Below are 16374 nucleotides of genomic sequence, written 5' to 3'. Positions count from 1 at the left end.
ACAGTATGCCTGTATTAATATTCAACATTTTGCTATTTTGACCTTAACTTGTTTAAATAAAAAATGCGCACTACAAAAAAAATGTGGTTGATGTAGTAAAATCAAACTAATTTCAAAAATATTTTTAAATTAAAACTGAATTTTAATGATGGATAAAAAGTTAAAAAAAAACTCTTTCTCACAATGATGGAATGTAACAATGTATTCAACTTACCCAATTATACGTATGTAATTTTCACAACATTCATGCAAGTTCATATCAAAAATAAAATGTAAAACAAAAATATAATGTTCAAAGTAGAGTTTAGTGTAATGTTCAAAAATATTCTGGAGCGTCATTTCCGTCATCAGGGAGGGAAGTCCAATTAATGTCGGCTTGTCACGAATCCGATTTCGTTTCCTGTCGTTTGTCGGCTTGCCACGTATCCGTTTGGTTTTTTATCTCGCGGTTTGTTACATGCAGATGTGAGTATTTCTGTTTGGTCATTCTTCAGAAAAGGTAGGTCTTCGATTTTTTTTTGCAACGTTTGTCTTTTATGTACTTCTGTTACGTTACGGCTCAGAATAACTAACAGAGAAGAGATCACAACTTTTGTGTATTTACAAAATATATATAATTTATTTACAATACGAATATAATACGGTAATTAAGAAAGATAGAAATTAAACATATAAATGAGCTTAGAGGATGGTGGTGGTTAGAACCTGAAGCAGCAATTTAAGTACTTTACTTACAGATCAGAGAGGAACTGAAGCCGGACAAAATAACAGGGTTCCAGGTAATAAAGATGTCTTGAGTTGTCTGCACTGGATCCTAATTACAACTGAATTACTTTGGGTAGTAAGACCATTTAAGATGGGTGTGACACTTTGCATATTAAGGGTCCCATCTAATCAGGGCACCAATTCCAACAAGTTTAGCAAACTAATCCACCGATTAAAAGCTATGGTAAAGTGTCCAATAAACATATACTTAATTAAAGGTAATAAATAAGTGGTTTGGATCAACTGAAAGTAAATGTCCAGGATGCGAAACCACATTCAAGTCTTGGAGGTACCAGACTCAGTTCATTTACCTTGCGTTAATTAAATACAGACCACGGGTAAAGAAAATTGTTGGTCATAGGATAATAGCATACTGTAGGATAATAATATTCCTAGAAAATGTTGAGTAAAACTTAAGGTCATAAAAATGCTAACTACAAAATATTATATTATATATAATTATATAAAGAAGTTAATTAAAAAATCGGCAAGGATGTAACACTACACAGCATTTAAAAATAATCATTAACAATACAGTAATTTGATTTTAGACAAAATGTTTAAATTGATGTTACACTATGAAGCAACGAAAATAAACTTATACTCTGCATTGGACTGTTGTATTTGTACATGGTTTATTTGGTCAAGTTATATAAAAGCTGGTTTGAATCTTAAACAAGTGGTCCAAATTCATGTCAACCACATATTCAAGGAGTCATCACAACATTACAAAAACAAATATATCTGATTGTATCTTTTATCTCATACGTGTTTCAAATTTCCAGCGCCGAAAAATGTACTGAAAAACTGAGGAAGCCCTTTATGGGTAAACAATTGGAACGCTCTTCCAGCCCATATAAAGTGAAAATATTTTGTAATTAAAGAAATGTTGAGATTTTCAAGAGATTTTTTTTGCAGGCTAACCCATTAAAAGATATTTTTCTTGTCTTTTTCGTTTTATATATGCTTTTTACAGTACAGGTACTTATAAATTATTTGTATAATATATACTCCAAGTATTGAAATGCACGCCATCGTGTTGGGATTCAATATTTCGACATTAATTATGTCATTATCAGGAATGAAAAAAATGATCCATATTAGCAAGCTTATAATATGCACTAGTACCAAAAGTGTTCAACCAATCAATACATGACCTCTAGTAGGTGACATAGCAGTGATTTAAACAAAAGATCAAAGCATTCTTACTCTACTGATCAAAGGTACCTACAAAAACAAAGAAAGCTCATTTGAAGCTCTGAGCCCATTGTTAAGCAAAGGGTGTAGTCTACGTATAGCAAACGCTTCTTTAAACAATTATAGGATATACCAGTTTCGGGAGCTGTCAATAATGTTAGTACTAGAAAATATTAATCCTAATTTATTACTTACATTACAGACGACATTATCATTTTCAAGTATACCCTGTAAGCATAAAACATTTTGGAATGCCTCACAGTTTTAACATGATCAAATATAACGCTATCAGATAGTGAAGAATGTTCTTATTATACTTTCTTATCTGAGATTAATCAGTGGACCTTTCGGTTTTTATAAATTATTTGCATATCAATTTATTTTATTTAGTTTTACACTATATAATTGTGTGATTTGAAAGGAAGAACATAAATGCATTATACAACCCATTGGTTGGTCCCTTTCGTCTCGCAAGTAAAGGAAGTTGCATTAAGAATGCCGTCTAGTAGCAATTTCCTATATTTTTGTACAATACAGAACAACCTGCCTTATGGTCTTCCATAGAGTTATAAGAATGTTCAGTTCAAAAGCTCTATGTTGTCTTCTAGCGTACTTTTTATAATAATACGCTGTGGCTATTTTTACGACGAAGCGTGAAGATAGCTCCCAATGCTATTCCTACGACGATCACTAGTGCATGCCCGATAGCGTCGCTGTCGCCGGGGAAAATAAATAACTTATTTTCGCCGGCGATAGCGACGCTATCGCGCATGCATTAGTCTTAAACTAAGCGAACTGCGACGCTAATTCTAGCCTAGGCCTCCCTCTAGGGGTCCACTTGCTAGTCATAAGGTTTGCTATTTATAGGGTCCACTGTTCATAAGGTCCGCTCTCATAGGACCATTGTTATAAAGTTCACATTTCATAATTCTTTAAACAGTCCACTATTCGTAAAGCTCATTAGTTATAAGTTTCGCTATTTATAATAGAATGTTCGCTAGTCATAATAAAGGGTTCGCTATTATAATCAAGAAAAGAGTTCGCTAGTTAAAATAGAAAAATAGAATCTTTAGTCATAAGGTTCGCTATTCATAATATAAAACGAGGTTCGCTATTCATTAAAAAAAAAAGGTTCGCTATCCATAATTTTAAAAAAGGGGGTTCGCTTGTCATAATAAAAAAAAGTCGCTAGCCATAATAGAAAAGAGGTTCGTTAGTCATAATAAAAAGAGGTCCACTATTTGTTTAATTTGTTTTATTCCCCGACGGAATGTCCCCGTCTTCCCCCGGGGGGGGGGGGTGGTAGGCTTCCCCGACGAGGGGGGCTATATCCCCTCAGCCCCTCTCTGGTGCCACCACTGTTTGTTCCTAAATACTTTTTCGCGACTCACTGAAATTTTTCCTGAAATGCGAACTGACATCAAATCGGTGTCATTTTCAAATGGAAAAACATTTTGTGGCTCAACTCTGATTTTGAGTTCGCCGACAAGATTTAAGTATGATAATGGTTTGTTTCTCATAAATGGGTCTGGGTGAGATCATCATAGTTTTGTTTCACACGGAAGCGGTGCTAGGATTATTTTTTTCCTCTCTTTTCATCCATTTCAAGAAGCGTTCAAACATTCGCTTGCACGTCTAAGTTTGCCAACAAACTTTCGCCAACAAGATTATGTGAAAATATTAGGCTTGTTTTTCGTGAACCATAAAAACTGAGCAGCCTGACAATTTTATCATATGTTTATTCATTCATCATGGAGTTTGCCTTAACTGAACGAGGCGGTAGCAGACTTCTTAATAAAGGACATGCATATATCCTTGATAAGCAGATAGATGCAACCAGTCATTGGAGATGCGAGAAAAGGTGTGAATGTAAGGCTAGGTTAACAACAGAGTATGACCATCTGAAAAATCAGCCTTCTGAACATAGTCACCCACGAGATGCAATACGAATGCAAGGACTGTGTCCGAAATCCGTCCTATGACAATATTGTGATCTTGGGTGCCGTTGTCCAAATCTGTAAATGATTTTCCCAAATAAAATTAGGCCAATAATATTTATGTCATAGAAGCAGTAATGGTTTGATGTATAGAAAATAATACTTCATGTGCCGAAACCCAATCTTATATCTTTGCATGCTTTTTCCATACTTCTCAAATTATAATAAAGGCACGAGCACTCGAGTCGAGTATTATAGGTAATTCAGATTTTGTGGGCAGAGACATAGGTATCTTGCTATAAAATAAGATGTCATCTGGCTGTACAGCGCTCTTTCGTTAAAACCTGGATCATTTATGCATTTATGTCAACAATTTTCAGGCATATCTTCTTGACTCACGAAAAGTGGGGGGACCAACCCTTCCCCTTAAAATATGTGAGGGGACGTTTACAGGGGTGGCACAAGCAAGAGGCCGGGGGCCAGGCCCCTTCGTCAGAAATAGATGCCCCCACCCCCCATGGTTATTAGTAGACTCTATAATCGATTAAACAAGCGTTTGAAACCCCAAATTGTCAAAATTTCTGGGATTCGCCCCTAGACCACTTTCGAGGCATTTAAAGCGATGTCCGACCACGCTCACTTTGTTCTCGTCGAGGAATTTCCCCCTCATCGGGGACATCGCCCCACTCCCCCCTCCCCGTCGGAGACCTCGGACCTCGCGTCGGGAAAATCCTGGTGCCACCCCTGGACATTCACCCCTTTCCCCATGATCTGCGCCCATTATATCAACCAATGATGCATTAGATAGCCTAGGTGTAGACGAAATATTAATGTATTTATATTATACCTGTCTCTTATACACATCTAGATGTGTATAAGAGACAGATCATGGAGTTTGCCTTAACTGAACGAGGCGGTAGCAGACTTCTTAATAAAGGACATGCATATATCCTTGATAAGCAGATAGATGCAACCAGTCATTGGAGATGCGAGAAAAGGTGTGAATGTAAGGCTAGGTTAACAACAGAGTATGACCATCTGAAAAATCAGCCTTCTGAACATAGTCACCCACGAGATGCAATACGAATGCAAGGACTGTGTCCGAAATCCGTCCTATGACAATATTGTGATCTTGGGTGCCGTTGTCCAAATCTGTAAATGATTTTCCCAAATAAAATTAGGCCAATAATATTTATGTCATAGAAGCAGTAATGGTTTGATGTATAGAAAATAATACTTCATGTGCCGAAACCCAATCTTATATCTTTGCATGCTTTTTCCATACTTCTCAAATTATAATAAAGGCACGAGCACTCGAGTCGAGTATTATAGGTAATTCAGATTTTGTGGGCAGAGACATAGGTATCTTGCTATAAAATAAGATGTCATCTGGCTGTACAGCGCTCTTTCGTTAAAACCTGGATCATTTATGCATTTATGTCAACAATTTTCAGGCATATCTTCTTGACTCACGAAAAGTGGGGGACCAACCCTTCCCCCTTAAAATATGTGAGGGCACGTCTACAGGGGTGGCACAAGCAAGAGGCCGGGGGCAGGCCCCTTCGTCGGAAATAGATGCCCCCACCCCCATGGTTATTAGTAGACTCTATAATCGATTAAATAAGCGTTTGAAACCCCAAATTGTCAAAATTTCGGGGATTCGCCCCTAGACTACTTTCGAGGCATTTAAAGCGATGTCCGACCACGCTCACTTTGTTCTCGTCGAGGAATTTCCCCCTCATCGGGGACATCGCCCCACTCCCCCCTCCCCGTCGGAGACCTCGGACCTCGCGTCGGGAAAATCCTGGTGCCACCCCTGGACATTCACCCCTTTCCCCATGATCTGCGCCCATTATATCAACCAATGATGCATTAGATAGCCTAGGTGTAGACGAAATATTAATGTATTTATATTATACCACCGATATCATTCACAATCATCCATGTCACATGCCAACACTTCCAAGGTAGGTAAATTTAGTTTGTCGGAAGAATTAATTTTATTGTTGAATTTTTCCAGAGAAGATATATGTGGATTTAGCTGTTGACGAGCATATTTCAATTAAAATGAACACTGTCGATGAAACTTCTGTCAGCAAGCTGTCTGTCGACGAAACATCCTGTCGCAGATAGCTTCAGAGAGGCTATCTGACAGGGTCCGAACATTATTTAAGAGACACAATAGATCACAATACAAATAATTATCAAACCATTTACCGATTTATATCTGAGAAGACTTGGAAGATATTTACATGCATATAATTAAAAAACAAAATTTCTTATAAAAAAAAAGTGTGTCATGTTTCATTGCTTCAAGTACAAAATATATCCAGAGTGTATCTATAATTTAACCACAAATTTTCCACTTGTCACTGCCTTAATTCTGTTTATCACAGTTTTGTGTTTGTAGTTCGAAACACACACTATTCTATTATACCAGACTCAGTCATACCAGAAAACAGTTAAATTACTTGTAATTTAACTGTTCCCTGGTCATACATGTACTAAATAAACCCATTCCTGCTATATCATTACTATAATTGTCACCATGGGATTTCATAAATACCGTAAAACCTTGATTTGAAGTTAAATGGACTTAAACAAGAGATAAAGCCCATCTTGAATTGAAGCCCCCTCTTTGTTTGTAAAATTAGCCTCGAAAAAAACCAATGGGCTTCTTTTCAAGATAGCATAGGCTTTTTTTCGAGATACTGTCACTGTACATGAATTTAAAAAAAAAAATAAGTAAATTGAAAACAAGCTTGGTTAATACAGTAGTTTTGGTGATTTAATGCCAGTTAAATACACTCCATGATACAGATTGATCATTAGTTTTGAAAGGTCGTGTAATGATAATAACCTTAAACTAAATGCAAGTAAAACCAAAGAGTTGATTTTTGATTTCAGGAAGAATCCTAACGAGAAACTCCATGTTACTGTTGGTGAATGTAACTTTGAAATTGTGGACTCGCACAAATATTTAGGTGTCCATCTTGATAACAAGTTAAATTGGAATAATCAAGTTACTTATGTTACAAAAAAAGCAAACCAAAGGTTGTTCTTCCTTAGGAAGTTTCGACAGTTCAATGTCTGCAGCCTGGACACCTAGACTGGGTTCCAGTCCCTAATCTTTGTCTTAATCAGTTGAAATGTTTAAGAATAAATCGATTTTGGCACAAATGGCGTTCCATATTACTTATTTGCATGGCGTTCCATATTACTTATTTGCATGGCGTTCCATAGTATACTTTTTCTCATCAAAAAAGTTTCTCAACATAAACTGACGCTGGTGGCGCTTTCCGAAATGCGCTAATGTACTACGAAAAATCCATAAATTAGAGACTTGTGGCAAGTCTACCTGGACACCATGCAGTTATTCTTTCAGTGTCATTCAGAGTGTAATTTTGAGCAACCACATAGTATGGCATGCCAACTTAACTAAGGGTAACAAAGGCTAGCTATATTATGGGCATTGGAAACCACTTTGTCAATGTTGAAGAGGTGTACGAGAAAGAAACCCTAAACAAACTGTTAGCATTGTCAAAGTGACGACTCACCCCCTTAACTATATATTCTATTTTAACAAATCAGGTAGGCTCAGGCAAATTGGTACAAAATCTAATAGATGTAGATTCTCCTTTGTTCCTAACTGAATATTTTTATTTAACACTGATTTCAGGAGGAAATAAACATTATATTTATTCTTTGCTTACTTAAGATATTTATTCAACTGATGATGGGGGTAAGAAAAAAAAAACAAATAAATTCAAAATTTTTCTATTTATTTTATTTTATTTATTTATTTATATTTTTAAACTTTATTATGTTATTTTTTGATGTCTTACTCTGGAATTATATTTTTGGTAAACTAAAATAATGTTTAAATTGAACTTATTATTTTTTAGCTGCAACCATTTTTTGTAATTGAATAATTTTTAAATTTATTTTTTAATTGAATTTTTGATATTTAAGCTGCAATAATTTTAATTGTAATTATTTTTAATTGTGATTTTCTTGAATGTCTTACACTGGAATTTTATAAACTATTTTTGTACTATATTTTGTATACTAAATTAAGAATTATACTGAGCTGATAATACTTTATTTAACCTGCAATTTTTTTCTCATCTTTATTTTTCAACCTTCTTTGGGATATTCTGTATATATTTTTACCTAGATAAGAAAATTGATATAATGATATTTAAACTGAAATTGTTAAATATATATATATTTTTTTAGCTGTCATTCTGTGGAATTTTTTTAAAAATTTAGAATAGAATCTAACTGTTGATATTTTTTTTTACTTGTACTATTGACAATAAGATTACTTTGTACTTTGAATTGATGTTACAATGACCTTTTCTATTGTTTCATAGTACGAATTCACAAAAAAAGAACACAGGTTCTATATATCAACAATACAATAGAAAAAAATGTTTCTTAACACAATGGGGGGGGGGGGGGGGGTGGGTGCGATTGCATCGTTGCAGCCCCTGCATCCATCCCAGATTATTACGGCCGTTCCATTATTATAAAGTATAGTAATACGTTACCAGAATATAATAATTCTTTCATGATTTAAACACTGGCCTACTAATTCTTCTTATCATGATCTTTTAGCTCTATCACAGTATGGAAGTTTCAAATTCAATGCTCAAAACATAATTTAACATTTGATATCTGTAAGCTGTGCACAATATTTGGTACTAGAAATGTTTTGGACTCGCACGTAACCGAAAAATAAATCATCTAAATATGTCACTTGTAACACATCCATCCATTAACATGTTCACAAAAAGTGTCGGCGAATCGTCCTGTCGGTAAAATGGCATTTGGCGAAACGAGGTGTCGGCAAAATCTTGTGTCGGCGAATAGTATTTCGATCAATAGTCTGTAGGTCAAATGTACGTTGGTGAATCATCTAAATATGCCACTATGTGACACATCCATTTATTAACATGTTCAAATTGCCAAAAGTCGGTAAATTGGCTGTCGGTGAACCGCCCTGTCAGTAAACTGGCATTCGGTAAAATGAGGTGTAGGCAAAATCTTGTGTCGGTGAATGCTATTCGGTCGATAGTCTATAGGCCAAATGTCGGTAGAACGTCAGGCAATGATAATGGATCATCTAAATATGCCACCTGGTGGCACAGCCATCCATTAACATGTTCACAAAAAATGTTGGAAAATTGTCTGTCTGCAAATTGGCTGTCGGCGAAATGGTATCTCGGTCGATGGTCTGTAGGCCAAATGTCTGTCGGTGAAACGTCCAGCCACGGTTGCGAAGTATTCGTTTAAAATCAAGGAAGTTGTCACACCCTACACCCCTTGTCGTACTAGTAAGCCCCAAAAGTCAGACATTAACAAAGGGCAGATGAGCTCCTCGGAGTCAACGGCCAACCATTAATTAGTTTAAGGAATAGGAGTAGTTTAGTCTCATTGTTATTGTTATTATGATTATTTTTATTTTATTTTATTGTTATTATTTTATTGTTATTTGCTTTTTCTCAGTTGGAGAATATAATATAACGTAACAGTAAAGAAACTCAAATACGTAAGATGTTGACTTTAGAAACACTAAAATTTATTAGGCGAATATTTCGGCTACTCCTGTAGTCTTTGTCAACGCTTGACATAAAATGAACATATTGAGAAACTATCTATGCCGACTTGCTTTGACTTAATTACTGTATTGTTTCTCAAATTGTATATTGCTAAGATAGTTTCTCAATATGTTCATTTTATGTCAAGCGTTGACAAAGACTACAGGAGTAGCAGAAATATTCGCCTAATAAATTTTAGTGTTTCTAAAGTCAACATCTTACGTATTTGAGTTTCTTTACTGTTACTTTATATTATATTCTACATATATATATATATATATACATATACATATATATACACACACCTGTAGTCCTATACCGATGTTTACTCTAATGAATTAAGATGTACTGTCCCTTGCAAAAAACAAAACAAAAAAAAAATCATAAAAATAATTTTTATGATTTACTTAGCATTTTGAAGTAACATAAAAATTATCAACTTAACATAGAAATTAGTGTATTTAAAAATGCTTACCCATAAAAACTATCATTTTACAGCGAAAAAATGATATACTTCCAGTCACTGGAAGTGTTTTATTATTTTTATTATAAAGATCCAGTTAAAAAATCAGGAAACACATTTTTTCAAATTTAATAATTTCTATGCTAAAGTTAATAATTTGTATGTTACGCAAAATGAGCAAGTTAATTTAAAAATTATTTTTTATGATTTTGGTCATTTTCAAGGGACAGTACATCTTTAAGGGGATACAATTCTGGTTTGTTGCTCGTAGTGTAAGTAAATCAGCTTTACAGTACTGTAGTATATAGTACCACTACCACTACCCATCATTTTCATCTTTTGTTTTCCCACTCTGGGCATACTGTATATTTATTCTGATTTGCTGAAAATAGAAGAGTCACATCAGAATTTATTATTATAACGTTTAATTCAAATTTTTACCCTCTAGCAACTAAACCCACGCGAATAACAACAAAAACAGCTACACTTATTGATAACATATTTACAAATAATTTTTTAGACAAAATCTCCCCTGGTAGTTTAGTGTTCGATATATGTGATCATTATCCCATATTTTCTTAATACATTATAATAGATTCCAAATATCTAACCCAGCTATAAATAAAAATTCCGATTATATATATATCACAAAAATTACGAATAATAATTTGACTGCACTAATTAACCATCTTTCTAATCTCAACTGAGATGACGTTCATAATAGCAATGCTGATCCAACCTAAGCCTACAATGTATTTAATTTAATTAATCATTTTTACACAAAAAAAACATCAAGAAACATCGCTGTAAACGGAATTATCATAAAGAACAAAAACCTTGGATTACTGACGGCTTAATTAAATCAATTGACACAAGAAATAAACGTTATAAAACATATCTAAAAGCAAAACAAAAAAAAAGGACAAAATTAAATATATTAACTACAGGAATAAACCTGCTAAGTTATCAAAGACTTAAAAAAATGTATTACATAGAAAAATTAAATTATATAAATTTACTATACAAAAAACCTGGCAAGTAATACAGAGTACTAGGTAAAACCAAAAATAATCCATTGCCATCATATTTTATGCACAACGAAGACAAAAGTACTGATCCTTAAAACATTGCATCTCATTTTAATGATTATTTTGTTAACATTGGTCCAAATTTAGCAAGCAGTATAAAGATTCCCAATTTTAATCTGAAATATTCTTCATTCCGACCCCAACCTATACAAAATTCTCTTTTTCATTCTCCAATCTCAGAAGACGAGGTGGTTGATCTAATCTCCAAACTAAATGAAAAGAAGAGTACAGGAGTTGATGGATATCTAAGCAAAGTTATAAAATCCATTTCCAAATATATATTGTAAAACGTTTGACCCATATTTTAATATATCCCTGTTTAATGGAGTTTTTCCAGATCCCCTAAAGCTTGCAAAGGTAGAACGTATTATTTATAATAAACTAATAGATTTTTTATAAAACAAACACAATGTCTTATTTACAGTGGCGTATCCAAGGGGGGGGGGGGTGCACACGCCCCCAACAAAAAGCTCTTGACAAGTTTGAATACCTATGTCCTTGGATCAGTAATCAATCAACTAAATTAGATCGACATTTCGTCTTCAAAAGCGGGCTCTCCAGATTTGTGCCGGAACTTCCTTCAGATCTCATACTAAAGCTATCGTTAAAATATACAACATTCTTAATATCTATGACCTTAATAAGTTCCCAGTTGTTTTGTTTACAGTATGTTTCGTCTTTCTAAAAATTCTATTCCATATTGTTTAAAAAACCTTTTTACCGAAGCCTCAAGTATTCATAATTATCCGACTAGATTTTCCCAAAATACAAATTACATAATTAACAATAACTACTTAACTGAGGTAAGACGCCATTCTATTCCATATTATGGCCCCAAATTATGGCTGAATCTTCAAGACGACCTAAAAACAAAATTTTCCGTAAACACTTAAAAAAAATCCTAAAAGCAGTCCTTAATCTCTGCTTACGAAGAATAAATATTTTCTTTAGAGGTGTGTCTTGTTGTGGTCTAATATTTTAGTAGTGGTGATTGTGGTGGTGGTTTGTAATAGTAATGATATTATTTTTATTATTGTTATTGTTATTACTACTATTATTGTTATTACTGTCTTTGATATTATTATTATTATTAAAATTATTATTATTATGATTACTATTATTACTGCTACTGTTGTCGGTATTGTTATTATTATCGTTATTGTTGCTACTCTATTATCATTATCATTAAATTTGTTATTCTGATATGCATAGGAAAAAAAAAATGTTAACGGTTCTCACAAGATTATTTATAATATAATCATATTTGTTTCATTTTTTTGTTTTTGTGTTATTTATATATTTTTTATGTTTCCCTTTTTGTTTTGCTTTAAAAACATAAAATTAGTAATACAATTTTAACCATTATGTAAGGGGGCTATGGCTTAAAGCTGATCAGACGAGTGTTTCACACAATCTGCTTCTTTTTTTTTTTATCTTTTTACTTGATTGTGTGTTTTTGATCATTTTAAACCAGTTGCCATTCTAAACTTCTCTCAGATCCAGTACTATGATTACATAGCCTTGTGTTCAGCCGATATCGAAATGGAATTACCTTATTAAGTTCTTTTGTGAAATCTCTGAGACGAAAACCTTCAATATTTTCAAAGGACTTAAGAAAGAATGGAACCTCTTCTTTTACTGACGGTTCATTATTTGTCGCAAGAAACAAAATGCGCAAGTAACGAATGAAAAATGTAGTGTCGTCATAGTATTCTTTCATACCTTGAACCATGTATTCAAAATCATCATGGCGCCCTGTGTCTTGAAACAATTTATCGGGCAATCCTAAGTTGTATATCTTGAATGCATTCCGTTGATTTCCCAAATCTGCCTCTGGACACCAGCGTGTCCAGTTCATTATATCTGTAACAAGTACGGCATGTTTGTTAGTTGTGCTCAAAAGAGGGCGCATTGATGATAGCAGTACCTTGATGTTAGTGTAATCTGCAATGTTTGACGTCATAATGCGGTCGAATTCAGGCTTAGCATTAGGTAACTTAAAAAGATCTGTACAGTTTTTGAGAATGGGTTTTGAATAGATCATATTTCTTTCAAAAAATATTAATGCAGATTTTATGATGCTGGCAATGTACGTATGGAATAGATCAACGATTGAGTTGGGTTGCGATACTTTTTTTGCCTGGATGTAATCCCAGCCATCGAATGGCAATACATCAGCTCGGATGCAGTATACAAAGTTATAAAACTTTGGTCTTGACCGAACATGCAAACTTTTTTCCGCAAACCTTGGGCGTCCAGTTAAGGTGGGGTTATCATATTTCAATTCGCTTCTTTTATGGACATCATTTGGTAAAAACAATCCGTTTTCAAAGTACTTTTTTGCAGATACGCGATACTCTTGCGGAATCAAACGAATGTAACCCGATATACCACATGATGACCCGGGATCTCTGTCAAATATGCGGGATCTCTGAGCAGACAAATGAATGGAATTATACTTCCTAGTATTACACTCCATTTCCCTCCACTCTTTCCAAACCTCTTTCATCATTTCAAAATCCTTCTCCTCTACATCCAGAAGATTGTTTGTCTTACCCTTCAGTGTTTCGACAGTGTGTTCTATAAGTTCACTGAGGGCTGACATCAAAAGATAGAAATCTTCATCCGGGAGTTGAATCGAATACCATATATTCGTAATTGACACCTCGATATATTCTCTTGAACTCTGAGTTATCATCATATACAGGAACAGTGCACCTCTTGCTAGAACAAATGGATCGATATCGTTTAGGGTAAACCTAACATTACCTGTGAAGTTGCTTGGAAGTGATGCTGTTGTAAGCAGGAGATTGCGTAAGTCTCCAACACCTGCGAATAAGATGTTGTAATCTCTTGCAAGTTGAGAAACAACATTTTTGAGAGATGGTTCTGCTTCGTTGCAGCCTAGTTTCAGTACATCGACAGCAAGAGTGTTCCCGAAATAGTAAGGGAAATCATTCATCGTTTGCATTTCATTATGCCGCTGAAAGTGAAATCTGAGCTCTTCAGCTAACGTTTTCACTTGTTGGCAAATTTGTTTGCATTCAGTTTTGTGAGATGACCAATGTTGGCGTTGGCATTCTCGGCTGCAATACGTGATTTCTTTGCATGCAGAACACTAAAAAGACAGTGAGAAAACATCAACTCATCAGGTATTCCTTGGTATCAAGTTTAAAGAAAATCTGGTTTTAAAAATGATATTGTATTTTGGGTTAGGCCTATCGTAATGGTCAAATCCTCATCATCATACAAAAGCGTATTATCATTTAAAGCAAAATGATAATATGAAAAAACGGGAATCTTCAAATTTCGTTTATTACTCGTGTGTAATTCAGTATTTCAATTATTTTTTTATTATGAGATTTTTATTTTATTCTAAAGATATTTTTTAATATGCTCGTCTGAACTTAAAGAATCTAAAGAACCAATTGCATTTTCCAGAAAAGTATGGGCTACCCTAAGGCTATGGTTCACTTCAGCTCCTGTCGGCATTACGTCACCATCACCCAATAAAGTGCCAAAATATGCGTGACGTCATTTTTCAAGACTGGCATTGCATTCAGTGTGACCACTGCTTGGGTATTTACCCAAGATCTTGGGTATTTTGACTTGGTCTTGGGTTCTTGGGTATTCCGTTGAAATCCTTGGGTATTTTATTTTTACTAAGAAAATTAAATATTTTTGTCACAGAGGAAGAATTAAGAAGTAACAAATATATGTCAGTCCATTCAAGTAAGCAAAACTCAACGAAGTGCACATAACATTGTTAATTGATTGTTAATTGCTATAAACATGGGTTCAGAATTGTTTATTTGTGATTTGCGTTGCCATTGATCTTACTTAATTAATGCATTACATAATAAACCTTGATCACTGATCTACTGATAACACTGGCCGACTGAGAGCGTATTTTTCTATCTGTATTATCACCTCATGAATATTAATTTTAATAATTAACACAAACAATTACAATAAAAAAAATGGTTTATAAATTGAACTAAAAGGGAAACTATACATGCGAAAAACACGGTTTTTTTCAAATTTTAATGCATTTTCAGGAAGCTTGGGTAATTGCTGCTGCATCTTGGGTAATTTTGACCCAGTAATTGGGTATATCAAAAATTGTGAGTGGTCACGCTGATTGCATTGCAGATTCCCGCGATGAGCGGTGAAGCAAGGTCGATGTACAGTTCTGGGAAATTAGAACATCAAAAAGTACGATATTGTTTGACTTAGTACTGTTATCGATAAATGGGTCATTCTTCGCTAATGTGCCATTTTAGAGGTTTAGAAATCATGAAAAAAAAAAGTTTAACATTTGTAATTCTTTTATTACACATGTCATCATTATGCCATATAACAACTATAATAAACATTCGGCACGATAATTAGGGCATTTTAAACGTTTATTTAAGCATTCAATTTTCAGTGCTGTAACATAGCAAATATTGCAAGAATCATCTCCATCACACTTTTTGTGATGGAGATGATGATATATATATAGATGTGAATCTTAGTAAATTTAAAAGATAGATTGTATTATTTAAATATAGGATAATGCACATTGAACAAACGGGTTTCTAACAACATAAGTCGTATCAATTACCATTTTTATTTTATAGCTGTATAACATTTAAAACAGCAAACATTAAAATACTAAAAAAATATAATAAGAAAAAGAAAGCTAAAGAAAAAAAAACAGACAAAACAGACAAAGTAAAAACAAACACACACACACACACACACACCAACACCCGAACCCACACAGGAAAAAAGGGGAATATAAATCCTTGTTTAAAATGTGTTGCTTGATGAGCTTTTTAAACCTTCAAACAATATTCAGAATATTCTAATTATGCCTATATCAGTTAGTGTACAAAATGGGAGCGGAAATCTGTCAATAAAGTCATTAGTAAAAGGTGGTTTACACGAAGGTTATATGGGGTATACAGGATAAATTATTTCCCGTATGCTTTTGATGTACCCGAAGGAATCGTTCTGTGAATTCAAAATCTGGTAAGCTGTTTAAACTTTAGCTTCACACGCAGCATATTTAGGTCAACTGGGTACAGTTTTATATCTTAGATGGGTCAAGTTTAATTCGAAAAAACCGAAAACCTGATGAACTGTATAATAATAACGATAGGCCTATTATTTCACCAAAACATAAACGAATAGAGTTTTAATACCTCAATACAAAATACAAGATACTTTTATTTTCACTTTTTACAGAAACATTCTTACAAGTACAATTTCTTCTCCTAATAACTGCAAATCCACCTGTGTTCTTCAACTTATATATTAGTCGTTGAAGCAAAAAT

General features: G+C 34.0%; 1 protein-coding gene across 1 annotated transcript; it reads right to left on the bottom strand.

The window, feature by feature from the left end:
• Nucleotides 1–12350: 12350 nt before the first annotated feature.
• LOC117104673 lies at nucleotides 12351–14545 on the bottom strand. The gene is made up of 2 exons (XM_033245558.1): nucleotides 14510–14545; nucleotides 12351–14171 (listed from the first exon to the last, which is right to left on the bottom strand). The coding sequence occupies exons 1-2, from the start codon at nucleotides 14543–14545 to the stop codon at nucleotides 12519–12521; spliced, it is 1689 nt and encodes a 562-aa protein (XP_033101449.1). The 3' UTR covers nucleotides 12351–12518.
• Nucleotides 14546–16374: the final 1829 nt, after the last annotated feature.

This window comes from Anneissia japonica, unplaced genomic scaffold (assembly GCF_011630105.1).
Source record: "Anneissia japonica isolate Jap-2015-1 unplaced genomic scaffold, ASM1163010v1 scaffold287712_len2945570_cov188, whole genome shotgun sequence".
Classification (NCBI taxonomy): Eukaryota; Metazoa; Echinodermata; class Crinoidea; order Comatulida; family Comatulidae; genus Anneissia; species Anneissia japonica.
This window is presented reverse-complemented; position numbering and strand designations above follow the sequence as displayed.